At 45.1% G+C, this 20230-nt stretch overlaps 1 protein-coding gene across 3 annotated transcripts in view; it reads right to left on the reverse strand.

Annotated features, from left to right (window-relative positions):
• The window catches only part of RIMS3 (regulating synaptic membrane exocytosis 3), an 82108-nt gene that overhangs the window by 7709 nt on the left and 54169 nt on the right, over positions 1-20230 (reverse strand). For all 3 annotated transcript variants that reach the window (XM_060258309.1, XM_060258311.1, XM_060258310.1), the window contains exons 3-4: positions 6637-6778; positions 5376-5488 (exon numbers count right to left, since the gene is read on the reverse strand). In XM_060258309.1, coding sequence (XP_060114292.1) covers positions 5376-5488; positions 6637-6778 — 255 coding nt within the window. The remainder of the gene's footprint in view (positions 1-5375; positions 5489-6636; positions 6779-20230) is intronic.

The raw sequence follows: 20230 nt of genomic DNA on the forward strand, positions 1-20230 counted from the left end.
GCCCTGGATAATTGTGGTCTACCTGCACTTTCATTCCATAGTGGAGCTTACTCCTCTGCTGCTAGTACTTCCATTGGCTCAGCATCAATGGATTTCCAGGAGGCTGTGGAAGTACCAGCAGCAGAGGCTATGAATGGGCAGTCGTTGCAGTGGAGGATGGTAAGCAGTGGGGTGCCGCAGGGCTCGGTACTGGGTCCCATGCTCTTTAACTTGTTCATAAATGATTTGGAGTTGGGAGTGAGCAGTGAAGTGCCAAGTTTGGTTCAGGGTGGTGAGAACCAAAGAGGATTGTGAGGAACTCCAAAGGGATCAGTTGAGGCTGCATGAGTGGGCGTCAACGTGGCAGATGAGGATCAATGTGGCCGAGTGCAAAGTAATGCACATTGGGGCCAAGAAACAAATACAAGTTGATGGGGTGTGAACTGGCAGAGACTGACCAAGAGAGAGATCTTGGGGTCGTGGTAGATAACTCACAGAAAATGTCGAGACAGTGTGCAATTGCAATAAAAAAGGCCAACGCCATGCTGGGAATTATTAGGAAGGGAATTGAAAACAAATCAGCCAGTATCATAATGCCCCTGTATAAATCGATGGTGCGGTCTCATTTGGAATACTGTGTGCAATTCTGGTCACCGCACCTCAAAAAGGATATTATAGCTTTGGAAAAAGTGCAGAAAAGGGCAACTAGAATGATTAAAGGTTTGGAACACTTTCCCTATGAAGAAAGGTTAAAACGCTTGGGGCTCTTTAGCTCAGAGAAACGTTGACTGCAGGGTGACATGATAGAGGTTTACAAGATTATGCATGGGATGGAGAAGGTAGAGAAAGAAGTACTTTTCTCCCTTTCTCACAATACAAGAACTCGTGGGCATTCAATGAAATTGCTGAGCAGTCGGGTTAGAACGGATAAAAAGAGGTACTTCTTCACCCAAAGGGTGATTAACATGTGGCATTCATTGCCACAGGAGGTGGTGGCGGCTACAAGCATAGCCAGCTTTAAGAGGGGGTTAGATAAAAATATGGAGCAGAGGCCCATCAGTGGCTATTAGCCACAGTGTGCGTGTGTGTGTGTATAAATTTTGGCCACTGTGTGACACAGAGTGTTGGACTGGAAGGGCCATTGGCCTGATCCAACATGGCTTCTCTTATGTTCTTAACTCTGCTGCAGCCAGAGCAAAGCATGTGAGGAATACAGTCATAAGATCCATGTTGCACTGGTCAGTGTGCGTGCCCCAAATCTGTACTCACGTGAAAAGTACACGTGTTGCTCCTGCTCACATAACACAGTGACCACACATATATAGAACAGAGCTAAGAGTAGTGTATGGGGGTGCTCCTGGTATAGATGGATGCAAGATCTGAAAATGCCTTCTCTTTAAAAAAAGAAAGAGAAACTGTCAGAAATCTACTGGAGGGTTCAGAGGGCCAACTGTATGAAGATCAGTTCAACCAGTTGGGTGTCTTTAGCTCCCAAAAAAGGCTGAGGATGGAGCAGGAAGAGCACAAGCACTGTCCTCTTGAAATCTAGAATCACCCAGTTAGACTGACTGGCAACAGATTCAAGGAGGTGGCAAAAGGAAAAGTAGCCTTATATGAAGAGGAAGAAGAAGAAAAAGAAAAGGAAGAACTAGATGAAGAAGAGAAGGAGGAAGAAAAGAGATGGGATTTATACCCCAACCATCACTATCCGAAGGAGTCCCAGAGCAGCTTACAATCTCCTTTTCCTTTCTGTCCCCACAGCAGACATCCTGTGAGAACTCTGACAGAACTCTTTCCAGAACAGCTTCTGACAGTTATGACTGTCCCAAGGTCACTCTAGCAGTTGCATGTGAAGGAGTGGGGAATCAAACACGGGTCTCCAGATTAGAGTCCACCACCCTTAATCAGTGCACCAAACTGGTTCTCTAACTCTACCATCTAGCCCAACAGTGTCTGCTTTGAGAGAGTCTCAGTCAGAAAAAGGCCTTTACCAGCACTTTTTACATGGGATCCTTTAACTGGAGATGCCTAGGACTGAACTTTGGACCTCCTTCATGCAATGCCTTGAGCCAGAACCCTTCCCATCTACACCTCACCTCCCACAGTGTATGACCAAGAGTCTGAGGAGGGAAGTCCTCAAGGTCTTTTGGCATTCCTTCCTCTTTGAGGCTCCCCAGGCCTGTAAACACAGGGCCAAAACATCTCTCTTTAAGGTTTTCTAAAGTAAGAGCTTCTCCTTTTTAAAGCTGTTTTACAATCTGCTCAATATCATTTTAGGCTTTTATGCCCTGGCTTTCTTTTACTGGCTGTTTGTATTAGCATTTTTATTGACTTGGATTGTTTTATTTATATGTTTTTATTGGTATGATTTGTTTGTCTTTATGGGTGGTTTTGTTTTGTTCTGTGAGCTAGCTCCAGGAGGCCTGGAGGGACTGTGTACAAATTTAATCAATCAGTTGTGAACACACCAAATCGGCTCTCTCTGTCTCTGAGCCAAACAAAACATTATGTCTAACTAGTCGCCACTTGGGTTAGTCACACATCAGCTGCAAGTTCCCTGTAGGAATTCAACCCTGACATGCTGCAGCCGGGGACTGGTTTGGATTGGGACTGTGGCAGGAGTTTGTTTTTGTTTTTTTGGGGGGGGAGGGGGAGACTCCCTGCATGCCATTTTCCTGGGCCAAAATGGTCCCGGGGGATGCCATTTGCCACAAATTCCCACAGCAGGCACAAATTAGATGTAATGCCTGTTCTGTGTGTCTCCTTCTGCTTGCCTGCTTTCTCCAGCCTCCCACAGGATAAAGCTGGGTGGTTGTCAGGAATATTGAGGTCAGCCATGTGAAGAGTTCTGAAGACTGAAAATGCATCTACAAAAATGAAAAGTTTAATTTTACTACCCTTCTGGAATTAAAAATCTGAATAAATTAATACTAAGTGTTATTTATTAGACTTTCAGTGAGTGCCTTCATGCTCTGCTTTGAGCTTTCAGAGGCAGTTCCATTAACCTCAGGTCTGGCCCAGCCTGGTGTGGCTTCCCCTAGTTTACTAATCTTGTCTGAAAGCCCATTTCAGAGGTTTCCAGGGCTTCCAAAACCAGGAATTCTGTGACAGTGTAGCTGTGTGGGAAGCTTTGTGTGCAGTGGATCCTCCATAGTTCAGGCAAGGTTAACTGCACCAATAAGCATCCTGCTTTTCTCCTGTGTGATGCTCTAGAGTGATGCTCTAGAGTGTCTCTGGTGTGACGTGCCTGGCACGATGACATCATTTCCAGGTGACATCATCATGCAGGGAACATCACATGGGGAGGGACGGTGGCTCAGTGGTAGAGCATCTGCTTGGAAAGCAGAAGGTCCCAGGTTCAGTCCCCAGCATCTCCAACTAAAAAGGGTCCAAGCAAATAGTCATGAAAAACCTTAGCTTGAGGCCCTGGAGAGCCGCTGACTTCGATGGACTGAGGGTCTGATTCACTATAAAGCAGCTTCATATGTTCCTATGATGACAGGACTCTGTGGGTGCAGGGACCCCCTCGAAGCAACCTGTTCTGTGCTGGCGGGTTGGGGGCCCCAAAACTGGGAGATCCCCCACCCTTGGTGGGAGCTTGGCAGCCCTAAAATCTCACCCAAATTACAACTGATCTCCAGATGACAGAGATCAGTTGCCCTGAAGAAAATGGCTGCATTGAAGGGTGAACTCTATGGCATTATACCACATGGGTTTCCCCTCCTGAAACCCTGCCCTCCTCCCGTTCCACCCCCAAATTTCCAGGAATTTCTCACATCAGAGTTGGTAGCATTAAAAATCTGAGAACTCTGTATTTTACTGACAGTGTTTTTGCTTGCATATTCTTCTCTACATGTACTTGTCTTTTGTGTACTTCTCTGTGTTGATATTGTGCAAACAGTGCAGGAGTGAGACTTAAGCCAGAAGGGGCTTAAAGCTCTAGTGAATACAGTTCAAGAACAAATGTTCATTGCTTGTTGTCATTTCTGTTTTTAGCCAGCAGAGAGCAGAAGATGAACAGAGTTTTATATTGCCAGATGCGCAAGGAGGAGGAGGTATAGATCCCAAGACTACTGGGTGTTTGTGGAAGAAAAGAGGGAAACTATCGGTCAACACTGCTGTTTACCAGCAGGTGGCAGCAGTATCCAGTGGAATAAAGGCACAAAACAGCAAAAATTTAGTAAGAGGACAAAAATGGGTGGGTGGGAGAGCACACCCACATACAAAATAATAAAAACAAAAGCAAGCTTTCTTGTAATAAAGCTGCTCTTATACCATGAATGCTGCCCTGGAGGAGTCTGCACCAAGAGCTTGCAGTGTGCCACACAGAAGTCAGCTCAGTTCAGTTTATTTGTATGTAAAGTCTGCTTAAAACCTTGCCACATATAATACTAGGATCAGCAAATACATTTAGAGGTGTCCTTATAGTTCAGCCTTGTTTAAGGATTTAACAATCTGCTTATGCATGTTGCACGCCCTCCTACAAAATTTTGCGATGTTGCAAGTTATTTCTGAAGGAAGACTGGAGAGAAGCCGGGAGACATAGAACTGCTCTGATCTTTCTGGAGATTTGCCAGAGAGGTTGCTGCCTTTGCAGGCAGGAGAAAGCAGAGTTCCCTTACTAAGAGGACCAAAATAATATCAGTGAAGGCAAGACTGGATCTAAACTAGAGCTCAGTTGCAAAGTGTGGAAAATAGCGGTGCTTAAGACTGCCTTGGAGCACATACAGAATACCTTGCTCTCACTTCTTTAAGTAAAGCACATTCACAAAGTTGTTAAAAACAAATTTCATAAGAATCCTGACAGGGCTCAGGACAAGGACAAACACTTTCTTACACACTCACACACCACTCTTTATAAAAATATAAAACAAAGTAGAAGGGTCTGGGGTCCTCTGTATATTCATCAGCCCATTTTAACTCTTTATAACAATAGCCACTCTAAATGCAGAGAAGGGGTCATAGCTCAGGAGCACAGCAGTTGTTTACCATGCAGAAGGTCCCAGGTTCAATCCCTGGCATCTCCACCAAAAATAATCAGGTGGTGTGAAAGAGCCCTAGTCGAGACCCTGGAGACCTGTTGCTTGTTAGAGAAGACAAGATGGATCTTGACGGACCAAGGGTCTGATTCAGTATAAAGCAACTTCATGTGGTCATGAAGCTACTTTATACTGCATAGAATGAGGACATGACCTTGGATTCCCACATCCCGACTAAAGAATGGATGGGTGTGCCAGGAGCCTGCTGTAGCCCATTTGGCCATGGCTCTGCATAAATCTTCCTGTTCCTTGTCTTGCTTGGTTGGGAGCATCCTTGGCAGAATGTCAACAGCCTGGTGGAGTTCTGTGAGGGTGGGTACCAAGAGTCTGGCATGCCCTGCTGGTTCAAAGACTCACCCATCGGCGGAGTAGCTAAGGTCTGGCGTCCCACAATTTGTGCTGGCCCCAGACCATCTAAGAAGTCACTGAACTGGCTTTCGGCTCCCAGCCGGTTTGTAGGGAAAATAAACCTGAAGGAAAAGGGTGAGAGAAATCAGGGTTTCACTGGCACAAAAGCACTGTCTGAGAGCTGCTTGGGACGTTCAAAAGAAGCAATTGTAAAACAACCTGTTTTCGCACACAGCTCACCTCGCAGTCACAATCCTGTTCCCTCTGCAGCGTCTGGTTGGATTTCCCACCATCTGCGCCGAAGTTACAGAAAGTGCTGCAGCTTTTGCGTAGCAAACGTAAACCACTAAAACCCAGTTTACGTTTGCTACGCAAAAGTTGCAGCACTTCCTGTAACTCTGGCACAGATGGTGGGACATCCGACAGATGCTGCGGAGGGAACAGGATTGTGACTGTGAGGTAAGCTGTGTGCGAAAAAGGTTAGTCACATCAGCTGCAAGTTGATATAAACCTATATAAAGGTTTATATAGACATCTTTCTCCTCACTTCTGGGTTTTGTCCAAAGCAAGGAGAAACAAGGATAGCAAAAGTGATGAAAGTAAATGGCCACAGGTTGGTGAAAAGTACTGCTAAAAAAGTGTCAGAAGTGGTAGTTTGTGCTTTGAAGCCTTCTAGAGAGACAGTGATGGTGGAAAGTGCCAACAAGTCACAGTCAACTTATGTCCACACCTCATGGGGTTTTGATGTGGAGAGATGTACAGAAATGGTTTGCCATTGTGTCCCTAAGAAAGTTACTTTGCTCTCCACCAGTGAGAAGACATGCGGCTTGCATCCTGCAGAAAACTGCATCCCCCCTCCACACCCACACCTTAGGACAATTCTGTTCCCACTCAAAGACAAAGGATTGTTTTGGAAACAGCAAACAAATGGAGACGTCATCATGTTCTGTGTTCAGCCACCTTTCTGTATTGCCCTGTGATGGCAAAAGGTCTTGGAGACATCCTTCGCAGATGGTGTGAATATTCTACTTTGGATGGTAAACAGAACTGGGGGGGAAATAAGCATGGGGCTCTTGTGCTTCCTTTTGGTCTTTGGCATATCCATGAGCCACCCAAAACAGAAAGCAATTTTTAAAAATACTTTAACCAAGGATTTTTTTAAAAAAATCCCTTAGTCATGTCCATTGTCTCCTTCATTCCCAGGTATGTGTGTGAGGGAAAGGCATCTGCCCCGTATAGAAAAGTGCCGTTAATCATCTCTGGCTCTTACATGCCATCGGAGCTGTTGCTGTTGGTACTACCATCAGTTGACTCCCGACTGCCTTGCCGTGTTACCCTGTTTCTCATCTCCACAGCAATCCCAGTCTCTGTACTTCGACGGATGTTGCTACGAAGTTTCTTTGGGCCCCCATCTGGAAAGACAACATATTACATGTGATGGGAGGGCAGTTCAGAGGCTTATCAAAAACTGATGACTTGGTTCTTTGGTGCCAAAATATGTCTTCCATAATACCACAGAGACCACATTCTGCTTTAAGGTCTGTTACATTCTTGAGGATTATTTTTTTATAGGATTGCCAACTCCAGTTTGGGAAAGCTGAAGAGATTTGGGAGCAGTACTGGATTTGGGGAGAGGCAGGAAGGAGCTCATCATGAAGGTGATACTATCAAGTCCACCCTCTGAAAGTCACAATTGGCTCTTTGGGGGACAGATGTTTTGAGAAAGAAGGAAGCAAACACCAGGAGATACACTGGTGGGAGCCATCACACCCATGAGCTCCATGTTTGGGAATCATTGCTCTAGATCAGAGGTGGCCAAACTGTGGCTCTTTCAAACATATTGTGTGACTCTCAAGGCCCCCACCACCCTGCCAGCTGACTTGGAAAGGCATTTCTCTCTTTAAAGCAGGCGGCTTGAAGAATGCATTTAAAGTTGCTTTTTTCCACCTCTCCTTCCCTCCCCCCTATTTTCCTTCCTTCTCTCCTCCCCCCTATTTTCCTTCCTTCCTTCCTTCCTTCCTTCCTTCCTTCCTTCCTTCCTTCCTTCCTTCCTTCCTTCCTTCCTTCCTTCCTTCCTTCCTCCCTCCCTCCCTACATCTGATGTTCATGTCTTACACTTCTCAAACATCTGACCTCTATTCTCTGTGGCTCTTATATTAAGCAAGTTTGGCCACCCCTGCTCTAGATCTTTTAGAAGACAAAATGTGCACAGACTTTGGCAACTTATAATTTACAGACACCTCCTTATAAGGAACTTAGAGGAGGAGGGTTTATAGAGGATCCCTGCTGGTTAGAGGGAAAGAGTTATAGGCAATAAGGGAGCATTAGGGGAAAATACTTTGGCAACAAAATACTTCATTTACTTTTCATTTGGTGCTTCCTTCTAATGACTGAGCCTCTAATTTTCACCCCCAGTCTTCTGCAGAGGAAACAGGCCAATTTAGCGATCTTACCAATAGAGAGTCATAGCTGCGATTGACAGGTACAGGAAGCAAAGCACAATGCCTTGTTTTCTGGTTGTAAGGAGCTGCTTCTTCTGCAGTAGCTTGACTTCCCAAAGCAAGTCATTTTAAGGGCAAAAGGATCTCATGTCTTCTTGGAAATTCCCAAGGAGCAACAGGAATGCAGTAAAAATGGAGTCTCTCTCTTTAAATATATAAAAGGGGAGTGCTTATCAGCCCCCATTCAGCACTCCCTTGAGAGCAGCAGAAAAACAAAGGGATCGGTAATGGGAAAATGCTGTTAGTGCATTAGCAAGTCAAAAGGAGTCAGATTGGGAGGAAATTCCTAGTGGGTGGAGAGTGAAGGATCAATGCAGTGCTTCATGTGGATTCCCCCCCCCCTTTGGGCTGTTTAAAATGTTTTAAAACATTTAAATGAAATGTTCTAAAAATGAGTAGGTTTTCATGTTGATTCCCAAGATCCATGTAGAAGGTGCAGAGGCCAAAACTCCCTAATCCTAAATTTGTGGGCACAAGATATACTTAGAGAATCCTTTGTAACTAATTCATGTGTTGTAATTTCGATATTTGCCTTTGGCAGCTGTGGATATGGGGAGAATTTAATATGACTGAACATTTAAATCACAGTGACTGGTTTGGAATTCTTTTTACGAAGACTAATTTCAAACTTTTCTGTGGCTGGGATTCTGTAACACCTGGAATACTCAAAAAGCTTATAAATCTTGAGTGGCCCTGCCCAGGAGGACTATGAGCAGTCGGGGGCTAATGTGTCTGCAAGACTGCCTTCTTCGGTATGTCCCCAGTAGGGTGATATGCTCCTTGGATAACAATCTGCTCATAATTCCTGGAAGAGCCCCATGGCGCAGAGTGGTAAAGCTGCAGTACTGCCGTCTGAGCTCCCTGCTCATGACCTGAGTTCAATCCCAGTGGAAGCTGGGTTTAGGTAGCCAGCTCAAGGTTGACTCAGCCTTCCATCCTTCCAAGGTTGATAAAATGAGTCCCCAGCTTGCTGGGATGAAAGTGTAGATAACTGGGGAAGGCAATGGCAAACCACCCCATAAAAAAGTCTGCCGTGAAAACATTGTGAAAGCAATGTCACCCCAGAGTCGGAAACGACTGGTGCTTGCACAGGCGACTACCTTTACCTTTTACATGATCCCTGGCCTCAGACATATCCAGCTGTCCTTGACCAGGGCCAGGGCCTTTTCAGTCTTGGCCCCAAACTGGTGGAACTCTCTGCCAAACACGGTCAGGGCCCTCCAAAATCTTATGCAATTCCACAGGGCCTGAAAGGCAGAGATGTTCCAGCAGGCCTTTGGTTGAGGGCAGTGACAGTTTCCATTCTGGCTGGCACCCTCCCCTATTCTCCTTTCCCTTTAGATTGTTTTCTCTCCTCTCTGGAACCATGAGGCACTCACAGTCTGGAATTAGGGGTTAAAACTGTCTTCACCACTTGATCAATCACTGTAGAAATTTTAAGTATTCATTTTAAATTTTTAAAATATTTTACTGTGTTGTATATTGCCCAGAGTCCTGCAGTAGCAAGGACTGGATGATTCATAAACCTAATATAATAAATAAATATACTGAATTCTCTTGAAAAAGCATTTTTTTCCCCTCTGACTTGTTTAGCCTCCATACACTAACCTTCAGCATATGGCTTGACCAAGCGTTCTACACACACACCCCTGCCATTTCAGGTTCCGCAGATCTGGGGTGAAGCCACCTGCTGTTGGCAAAGGGTTTATGTCCATATTTTGTAGGATTCAGTTCTTTAAGGACTGCTTTCTTAATCACAAGATTTGTAGTCCATTTCTTAACATTTGCCCAGAGGAAACTCTTGGACTTGATTTTACTTTGGAGAGATACTGGAGATGTTTAAGGTGGCAAAACTATGTTGTTTGGATGTCAGTGATGGAGGAAAGTGCTATCAACTTGCCACTGACTTATGGAAACCCCAAAGGGTTTTTGAGGCAAGTGGTGGCCACTTCTTTTGTTGGAGATATGATGTTCCCTTTATATCCCTGCAGTGATAGACTTTTAAAAATGAAAGCTGGGAATTCAGTGAATATGACATTGACAGGGTTTTTCTTGTAGCAGGAACTCCTTTGCACATTAGGCCACACCCCCTGATGTAGCCAATCCTCCAGGAGCTTACAGTAGGCCCTGTAAGAAAAGCCCTGTAAGCTCTTGGAGGATTGGCTACATGAGAGGGGTATGGCCTAATGTGCAAAGGAGTTCCTGCTACAAAAAAAGTCCCGGCTGTGAACACATAAATATGTAAAGTTGCCTTATAATGAATCAGACTATCATTTCATCAAGGTCAGTATTGTTTCTTCAGACTGGCAGCAGCTTTCCAGGGGCTTGAGTAGAGGTGCTTTGCATCACCTGCTGCCTGGTCCTTTTAACTGGAGATGCTGCGGCTTGAACCTGGGACCTTCTGCATGCCAAGCTGATGTTCTGCCACTGAGCCATGGCTTCTCCCCAGGAAATTTCTCAAAGGCAGCCCCACATAGAGTCACCTGGGATAATCTGGACTGGCACAGTGTGACCTTTACTTGGGTTGAAACAGCTTGCGGGGGTGCTTTTTGCACATGCATCCTGCCCCAGTGTGGCAAATAACACCCTCCTACACTATTTCATCTCAGTAGAACTGCACCTGGGGTGGAGCTGAAGCCCCTCTTCTCCCTCGCTCCACTGTACTGATCCCAATCAGGCCCTGTGTCATGTGGAGGAAGACGTCTCCCACAGCTAGCTGCTGGGACAAAAGCAAGGCAAGTAGAGAGAATTCCAATCCGACTCATGCAAAAATGTATCATTTCTTTTGGCCTCATTCTGACTCAGCAGAAGGTAGCTTCATGAATTCTACTTCTGCTCCAGTAAATCTCTGAGATGAAGGAAGGTGGCATGGTGTAGCTCCATCTTGTCAGATCTTGGGACTTGGATGGGGGAACTACTAAGGAAAACCCTGCAGAGGAAAGCCATTGCAAACCACTTCTGCTTCTCGCTTGCCGTTGCCTTGAAAGCCCCTTGCTGGGGTTGCCAGAAGTCAGTTACAACTTAATGGCACATACGTGCATAACTCTCTGAGAGTTACAAACAAGTCACTGATGACTCACCAAAGCAACATTCTGCTTTGTGCTTCAGAGATGCTTTTTACCTGCTCTGTATAAGCAGCCTTTTTTTCTCTCAGTGCCATTAGAGAGCCTGGCCGACCGAACCACTGGGAAACATTCCCTGCCTTGCAGTCCCCCCTGTGCTCCAGCAGGAGAAAAATCGGTGACGGTGTTTGAGAAGGCTTTAAAACAGATGAAAGAGCAATGGCTCCATGTGACGCACGCTTAACACTGGGCTTCTGATCCCTGTCTTTCCAGCCTGTGCAACTCATGGGCCTTTTGATAAATGATGCATGGGTATTTATGCAACCTTTTTATGAAGGGGGAAAAATGTGCCTTCAGTGTGTTCAGTAGTGCTTTCAGCAATTACAAGAAAATGCGGCTTGTTTCCAAGGTCTGGATTCAGCCCTCCAGAATGCCAAGGGTTTGATTTTTTTTACTTTTAACTCTTTTATTGCAAGTTTCAAGAAATGATTAAACTATATTGGTGGGGGGGCAGTCATAAATAGCCATATGGATATACTAATGTTCAGATCAACCCCCTGTGAATTCCTCCACACCACCAGAGTTTACAATAGAGTGCCTCTGTGTTTGAGAAGAAGAAGATGAAGATGATATTGGATTTATATCCTGCCCTCCACTCCAAAGAGTCTCAGAGCAGCTCACAATCTCCTTTACCTTCCTCCCCCACAACAGACACACTGTGAGGCGGGTGGGGCTAAGAGGGCTCCCACAGCAGCTGCCCTTTCAAGTACAGCCTCTGCCAGAGCTATGGCTGACCCAAGGCCATGCTAGCAGGTGCAAGTGGAGGAGTGGGGAATCAAACCCGGTTCTCCCAGATAAGAGTCTGCACACTTAACCACTACACCAAACTGGCTCTCCAGAGTGCTAAGCAATAATAATAATAAAAAAAATCAGGGAATCCATGGAGTGATATAGTACTGATATAGTACTATATCTGATATAAGCACTGATATAGTAAAAACAAGAAATGTAGTAAAAACATCAAGTGCCATAAGCTACAGCCCTTTTCTCTTTGTTGATGCATCCTCTTGAGCAGGAAAATTGTAATTTCACCATGACATCCCAGTGACTAATTTAAAACATTCAAGTATTGTTTTCACCCTGCCCCACAAATATGGATGCATACGGAGGCCCCAGCGTCACACATCTGCTGGACACCCTCAAACACCAGTGGCGAGATTTGGCTACTGTTTCTTGGCTGGTTCTCCAACAAATCCACTCGAGAACTTGTTTCAGCATGATGAGGGGGGTGCCAATGCCCTGCTGGCGCTCCGCTCTCTCGCACCCATCAGCAGCTTAGGAAGGGACTGACATCCTCTCTTGGGCCTATGGGGTTCAGTTCAGTTCAATTTTATTACAGTCAGCAACCAGATCCAATTGAAAAGATAATTATCAGGTATACAAGTAGGCCTGTGAGGTTGCCAGCATCCAGGTGGGGCCTGGAGAGCTCCTAGAATTACAACAGATTTCCAGGCTACAGAGAAGAAGAAGATGATGATATTGGATTTATATCCCGCCCTCCACTCTGAAGAGTCCCAGAGCGGCTCACAATCTCCTTTCCCTTCCTCCCCCACAACAGACACACTGTGAGACGGGTGGGGCTGAGAGGGCTCCCACAGCAGCTGCCCTTTCAAGTACAGCCTCTGCCAGAGCTATGGCTGACCCAAGGCCATTCCAGCAGCTGCAAGTGGAGGAGTGGGGAATCAAACCCGGTTCTCCCAGATAAGAGTCCACACACTTAACCACTACACCAAACTGGCTCTCCAGAGTGCTAAGCAATAATAATAAAAAAAAAAAAATCAGGGAATCCATGGAGTCCCAAGTGTAAATCTCATATCTCTTGTGATTCAACAGGTGGTTTCAAATAATATATGCTCCTCAATCCCTACAATATTACAGGTTCATGAAAAGAATGTTGCAAGGATTTGCAAAACAGTATGTGCAAAGCACTTGAACACTCTAAAGTGCTATATATATGCTAAGTATCATGATTAATATTGCATTGCTAGGATGTAAGAGAGAGGCACAAGTGCATGAAACTGCCTTAAACGGATTCAGGCCATCAATACAACAAGGTCAGGACTGTCTACACAGACTGGCTGTAGGTCTCCAAGGTCTCAGGCAGAGGTCTTTTACATTACCTACAACCTGATCCTTTCAACTGGACATGCTGGGGATTAAACTTGAGACTTTCTGGGTGTCAAATAGATGATCTACCACTGATCCATAGCCTCTCCTCCAAAAGCAGAGCCCCCCCCCCAAGGGAGACAAGGATAGTCAGTGGAAGATGAGGCTCCCCTATTTTTAATGCCTGCAAGGAAGTGGGAACAAGCTACACTTTTTCTCTTCTGCATGACTGACAGGATGAGAGAATGGGACGGTGGGCGGGGGGAGGCAGACTGCTGTTTCCTACTAAACTCCCCACCCTCTGTACCTGCTAGGATCTATCAGTCATAGCTTCACTCATCAGGTACCAGTGGGCTCTGGCCTCAATCAGATGCATACTGTTTCTTTTCTCCTCTTCCTAGGTCTCTGGGTCTGACCCTCAGGAGACCAGACCACTTCAACTAGATCCCCTGTACCCCTCACAGTCGGAATTAGGCTCTGCGTTGGGAGAATGGGGAAATGAAAACAGAAATGGCTTGAGATAATCCCTCCCAAAGCCTGGGAGCCAGCAAAATGGTTGGTATAAACAAAAAATTGGGAAAAACTGCCCTATCTGTGTGATCTTCAGTGGCAAGATTCACAAGCAGTTCTGCTGGTTGGTAAACATCCATGTCACATATATCTGCCAAGTCATTCTGTCCTCGTTCTTTCCCCTCCTCAGCTTCTTCAAGTCACCAGCATAATCTTAAGGCTTGCAAATATTACTGTCGCTAATTTTTCAGCTCAGACTAGTTTTTATACCAACATGAAAGAAGGGCTGACGTTTTGACTAGTTAACATCTGACCAATCTTTTGGCTAGCAGACAGGATTAGATGGTGAGCTAATAACCTTTCATTACAATCATGAAAGATACCCAGTCATTTTTATGTGTTCAAAGCCTATGGTTTATTACAAATTGCCTTATGACTGGCAGAAGACAAAACAGATGAGCGCCAACTATCCGGCAGAGAACATTAACAGCATTAGAGTTTAAAATGATTAGATTTATATTTACTCCACAGCACCGGCTCTATTAAATGATCTCTACAACAGGGAACAACAATAATGACTAATCTTGTAAGGTGGCAAAACAAACAGAGATTCTCTATGAGTAATGTAGATTTTCCTGATCACAGAGCAGGTGTTTATTTGCAACAGTCAAAGATAGAAACTAAACTGGCTCTGGCCACAGTGTAGGATGTCTTCAACTTCTCGTTGGCTCCAAATACAAAAACAGGAATGTAAAAATATTTTCCATCTCAGTACCACAAGGGCATGGTCTGAAAACTTAAGAAAGCTTTTTGGCATTGGTTAAAAAAATTGCACCCTTCAAGTACAGTTGCAGTGCTGTGTAGTGGCCAGAGCACTGGATGACTAGGACTGGGTGGGGGAGGGGACCTGGGTTCGAAACCCTGCTTGCCATGAAATTTTCTGGGTGACTTAGGGTGAAATTTTCTGGGTGACTATTTCTGTCAGCCTAATATGCCTCACAAGAATAATGTGAAGTTGAAGAGAACCAGGTATGTTTTTTGGAGTTACTGGAGGAAGGAGTGGATAAAATGCACTGAATAAATAAATGTGCTGGATGTGATCACCCTCAATATACAAATAGCACTTGAAGAAGTGAAACTGTGAATAATCTGCAGGTTATTGTAAGAGAAGAGCCCCGTGGCACAGAGTGGAAAGCTGCAGTATTGCAGCCCAAACTCTGCTCATGACCTGAGTTCAATCTCAGCAGAAGCTGGGTTCAGGTAGCTGGCTCAAGGTTGACTCAGTCTTCCATCCTTCCAAGGTCAGTAAAATGAGTACCCAGCTTGCTGGGGAAGACGACTGGGGAAGGCAATAGCAAACCACTCTGTAAAAAGTCTGCTGTGAAAAGTTGTGAAAGCAACGTCACCCCAGAGTTAGAAACGACAGGTGCTTACACAGGGGACTACCTTTACCTTTATTGTAAGAGCCCATAGAGTAAACATTACCTCTGTCTTTCTGAACAGCCCAGATTCTAAATTTCCCAGGATTTTCACAAATATGCTACAGAAGTACAGACTTTTGCCTTGTTCCATGACACATATTAGTATGGCCAACAGACCCTTGAGCTGCTCATTCAACAGCTGTGATTAGCAGATGGTCTTTCCAGCACTGGACTTACCAGCAATGACTTTTGTTTGCCGCACTGTTCTTGACTCACCCAATTTAGAGAGATCCATTTGTAGCTCTCTCCAATCTGCCTTGGTTTTCACCATCCTAAACAGCTTAATATCATTTTAAAACTTGTTGTTGCTATGCTGCACATACACTGGCACACTACACTGGCACATTACCTACAACCTGATCCTTTCAACTGGACATGCTGGGGATTAAACTTGAGACTTTCTGGATGTCAAATAGATGATCTACCACTGATCCATTGCCTCTCCTTCAAAAGCAGAGCCACCTCCCTACACTACACTGGCACAAACCTTTCCCAAATCATGAACAGCTAAAACTACTGCCTTATACTGAATCAGACCAATGGTCCTTCAAAGTCAGTCTACTCAAACTGGCTGTGGCTCTCCAGAGTCTTATGGTGAAGCCATTCACATTATCTACCACCTGATCCTTTTAACTGGAGATACTAGGAATTGGATCTGGGACCTTCTGCACACAGAGCAAATACTCTCCCATTGAGCCACAGTCCCTTCTTATGTGTTCACCATATATGAACAAATTAAATAGCACCAATCCCAGTACCAATCCTTGTGGAATCCCATTGCTTACTTCATTGTGAGAACTGCCTCTTCATTCTTATTCTCTGCTTTATGCCTTCTGTTCATTAATCAACTTACAATCTATTGGAAAAATCATACTCTTATCCCTTGACCTTATTCAGGAGCCTTTGGTGAGGTACCTTGTAAAGAACCTTTGGAAATCCTAATAGATAATTGGATGCCCTTATCCAATGCTTGTTAAACCTGCTCAAAGAACTCCCAAAGGTTGGTGAGGCAGGACTTCCATTTGAGGAAGTCATGCTGATTCTCCTTCAGCAGGCCTTGTCCTTCAATGTATCATCTTCATAAGTATCTGCTTCTTACTAAAATCTACAGATCAAGCAAATATTATAGGGGTGCAGACAAAGACACAGGGCAGTGCTAATTCTGAAGCAAAATTTACACCAGGCAAAACTTAAGACAGCTCTCCTGCCAAATGGTTAAAAAAACTGCATCCTTGTTCAAATCTTAACCAGAAAAACCCTACAATGCAACCTAAGGCACCAAGTAAAATCAATCGAAGCAGAACTTCAGCATAGCAACAACATATGCAGCTGGCTCATTAGTCAACGGCTTGGGCAACATAATTTCTTTAATTTGCTATCGAAGAAACAACAGTGAAGGTGCCAAGCAAATCTCTCTGGGAAGGCTCTCCTTGTGGGTAACGCTGCCAAACAAAACTGCCTTCACCCTCCCCCCCTGGCCTTCCTCATACCACTCAGAATACATTTCAAAATGGCTATACTCAAAGAGGAGCTCAAATTGCCCATTCAAGAATGGTTTGCTGTTTCCCATCAACTTGGCTGCATTAAAAAAAACACAGAAAGGAGACTTCACTACATAAAATTCAACTACCCAGAATGGCACAGCTGTGGAGTTACTAATAAGCACTGGGAAACCCCTTCACTAGAGAATAATCGAGCCCTGATTCCTTTTTGGCCACAGATTGGGTAGGCATCTTTTCTTTTTACGGTTGCCAGATGGCTTCACATCTGAGGGAAATTTAAGCCCGACTTTGTCACAGGGCGCAAGCGCATTGGTTTGAAGGTCAGAAGGGGGACTGCTGGTATCCGTCCCTCCCATAACACAGTGCCAGTCCAAAGGGCATTGTGGGAGCAGGGAGCAAGGCAAAAGGGCAGCTGCTTGCTTGCTTTCTGGAGCAGAAGGCTGTCGTGGGCAGGGAACGAGACCGGCCAGTGGTTCTGATCGGATATGGCAGCTCTCCTGGTCCCGTCATGCGGTGACTCATCTCCACAGAGCACAGCTTGAATACCAGCTGCCCCTGAGTCATTTGCTAGCGAAAGGAATGCCAGTAGGCAGGCATGTGAGGCTGTGGGTGTAGGCCCATGCCCAGGAATGCCTCCCAGCCCCCACCTGCACCCACATCATCTGGACAGGCAACCACATAGGAGCTTAAACACCCAGCATTCAGTGGGGGCACCAGGGATGATCAGGGGGCCCACTGCTCTGGCAGTGCTGAGTGACCAGTGCCTGGATGGGAACTCACTGGGATCACCATGTAAGTCACTCCAAAATCCCAAGAAGACCTACATTTAAGCTCAAGAGCTATATCTCTCAGGGGTAAGAGCTGCCACTAGGGTAGCAGACGTATACAGATCATTTCCAATTCATTTCAGATTTTCTGTTTGCTTTCTTTATTGTACTTATTACCAGAGTTTGGATTCTCTTTTCTATTCTTTATTTTACTTTCAGTGGGAAACTTGAATTTCTGCCCCTAATGTTTTTGTTGTCTATCCAGTTTGGGTGAAATTCTCAGGGATCATACCCCTCACCCAAGAAACACTCCCTGCAAGATTTGGGAAGGGGGGATAGGTGAACAGGTTGCTATTTTCTAGAAGCCATTACAAATCCTTGCTTGCACAAAGAAGCAGGAATTGAGACATTTTCCCCTCCTTTTCGAGGATCCTCAAGGTGGTTGGAGGAGGTCTATATAAAGAAAACACAGCACATGGCTGAGGGACAGAAAATCCTCCCCCCCCCCTCCCTTGCCTTATGCTTGTACTATTTTTTCCTCCATGCTTAGGCTCAAATCTCAGAAGTTAGCAGGGCTGGGAGAAAAATGCTTTGAGCCCCAGTGTAAGATAAGGGGAGTCAGGATTCGGCTCCACTTGTCTGCCAGCTTCATCTCTTTGTTTAACAGTATTACAGGTTGTGCATTGCTATCATAAACTGAATGCATTGTAGATCAAGTTCCATGGTCTGTGTTGCTTGAACATATTGGATCCTCATATATAAAAAACTGAATGTCTGGCTGTGTGAGTGGGCGAAAGTGTGTTTGTTGCAAATATTAGATAAGTGCTTGCTTTAATCAGTTAAACAGAATTAGTTGTATGTACTGAATATAATTTTGCTGCAATTACATATTGTACTTAGTTGACCACACAAGATGAAAAGTTGATATTTATGTATTTGCAAGTGTGGAGCCTGTGAGACTCCTGGGGGGATCCCATCCTAAACCTGGTGCAGCTCCAGGCTTCACCACCCACCTTTGAGCCTGGTTTCAGTGGCAATAGTGTCAGGGAACTGCTGGAGTGGGTCACAGAGTCCACCACCACCAGTTCTGTAGAACCAAGGTAACTACATTGTCTGTGCATGCGCAGACAACAGTATTTTATTTTGGAGGGGGGATTTAAACCCCTCGGTGTATTTTTTTTTTAACTTTTCAGATTTTTCTGCAAACCTGGGGAGTTTCCCAAGTTTGCAAAATATCTGGTTTAGTCAGTGCAGTCCCAGTTTGCAGATTTAGATATCTGCAGATTAGCCCATACTATAGATAAATAGATGTAATTACTTCATTTATACGCCATCTTTCTCTCCAAAGTGACTTCCATCAGTCTCCCTTTCTCCATTTTATTTTCTCATCTACTCTATGAGGGAAGTTAGGCTGAGAAACAGTGATTGGCCTAAGGTTGCCCAGCGAGCTTCCATGGCAGAAAAGGGATTCAAACCTGGGTCTCCCAGATCCTAGTTCAACACTCTAACCACTACACCACACTGGTTCTGTGTATATTACACCTATTGTGATACAAGTGTATCTGTGAAGATGCACGGTCTTTGGAATTCCATGCTGTGTGTTGGTTGAACTCTCTGGCTTTTCATTACTAATACAAAGGATATGTGGTTGATTACATAAATAAAAGTTGTTGACTGCATATTTTGGCCTGTATTTTATCATTCCACTAGGTGATATTTGAAGCCTTCCTGCATTTTAAGTGGCTCTTCCTCCAATAGAACAGTTTCTTAAGTTGGGGGATGCCCCTTTGGTTGAAGAAATTTCCACCACCTTAGGGTAGTGTACCACCCACTGTATGAGTATTGCTAGAGTTGGTGAAACTGCACGATTGCTTGAATGGCTTGTTAAGAGTGAGCTGAACATACACAGAGAGAATGTATGTTCTGGGGAGGGGCTATGATTGAGTGGGAGAGCATCTGCTTGGCATGCAAAAAGTCCCAATTCACCCCCGGCATCTCCAGCTAAAAAGATCAGGCAGCAGATGAAATCAGCATGTCCCTTGCAAGATCCTAGCATTGCCAGCCAGTTTGATCCATTAGTCTCCACAATAAGCAGGTGATGTTGCCACGTTCAATTCACCTAAGATCCTCATCACTGAGGCATCAACAGCAACACAGTGAGAAAGAACTGGCCCCAAACCAGAAGCAGCTGCATTTAGTTTTGGCATTTGACCTCCTCTCCCAATTTGCTCAGCTCCTCTAGCAGCAGGCCAAGCATGGGGGGGGGGGGGCCCTCAGGAGCCCCAGACCAGAAAAGAAACCACTGGGTTATCTTACTATGCAGTCTGTTCTGAAGTACACAACACAAACTCATGTGCCAAATATTGCTGGGCAAGGTGATAACAGCCAGCAGTGCTAGGAGGGTTGGGACAGATCATAAGCAAAAAAATTGGGCAAGGGGCACGATGTGGGAAAGGAAACGGAATGCCTTACCTTCAGGCATCAAAGGACTGGTGGCGGCATAATAAAGCACTAACCCTGGCTGGCAAAAGGCCCAGCATTAGGACAGGCAGGAGATGGTGACAGAGGGAGTAGCTCTGGGTTTTATTTTTATTTTATTTCTACATTTATACCCTGCTTATTTACTTCTACATTTATACCCTGCCTCTGCACTCTTGCGAATCCCAAGGGCCAAAATCAGTTGCATCACCAGCACAGGCACTATGCAGGATTATCAGATATGGGTTTGCCTCCCCAAGGGCAGCACACCCCATCACAAGCCCAGCTCTCTGCTTTTCCCTGCAGGAGACAGGGATTCTTCTCCACATTGAGATGAAACTGGAGATAGGTGCAAGGCAGCTCAGAAACAACTGGTGCTTGCACAGGGGATTACCTT

Source organism: Heteronotia binoei, chromosome 17, assembly GCF_032191835.1.
Source record: "Heteronotia binoei isolate CCM8104 ecotype False Entrance Well chromosome 17, APGP_CSIRO_Hbin_v1, whole genome shotgun sequence".
Classification (NCBI taxonomy): domain Eukaryota; kingdom Metazoa; phylum Chordata; class Lepidosauria; order Squamata; family Gekkonidae; genus Heteronotia; species Heteronotia binoei.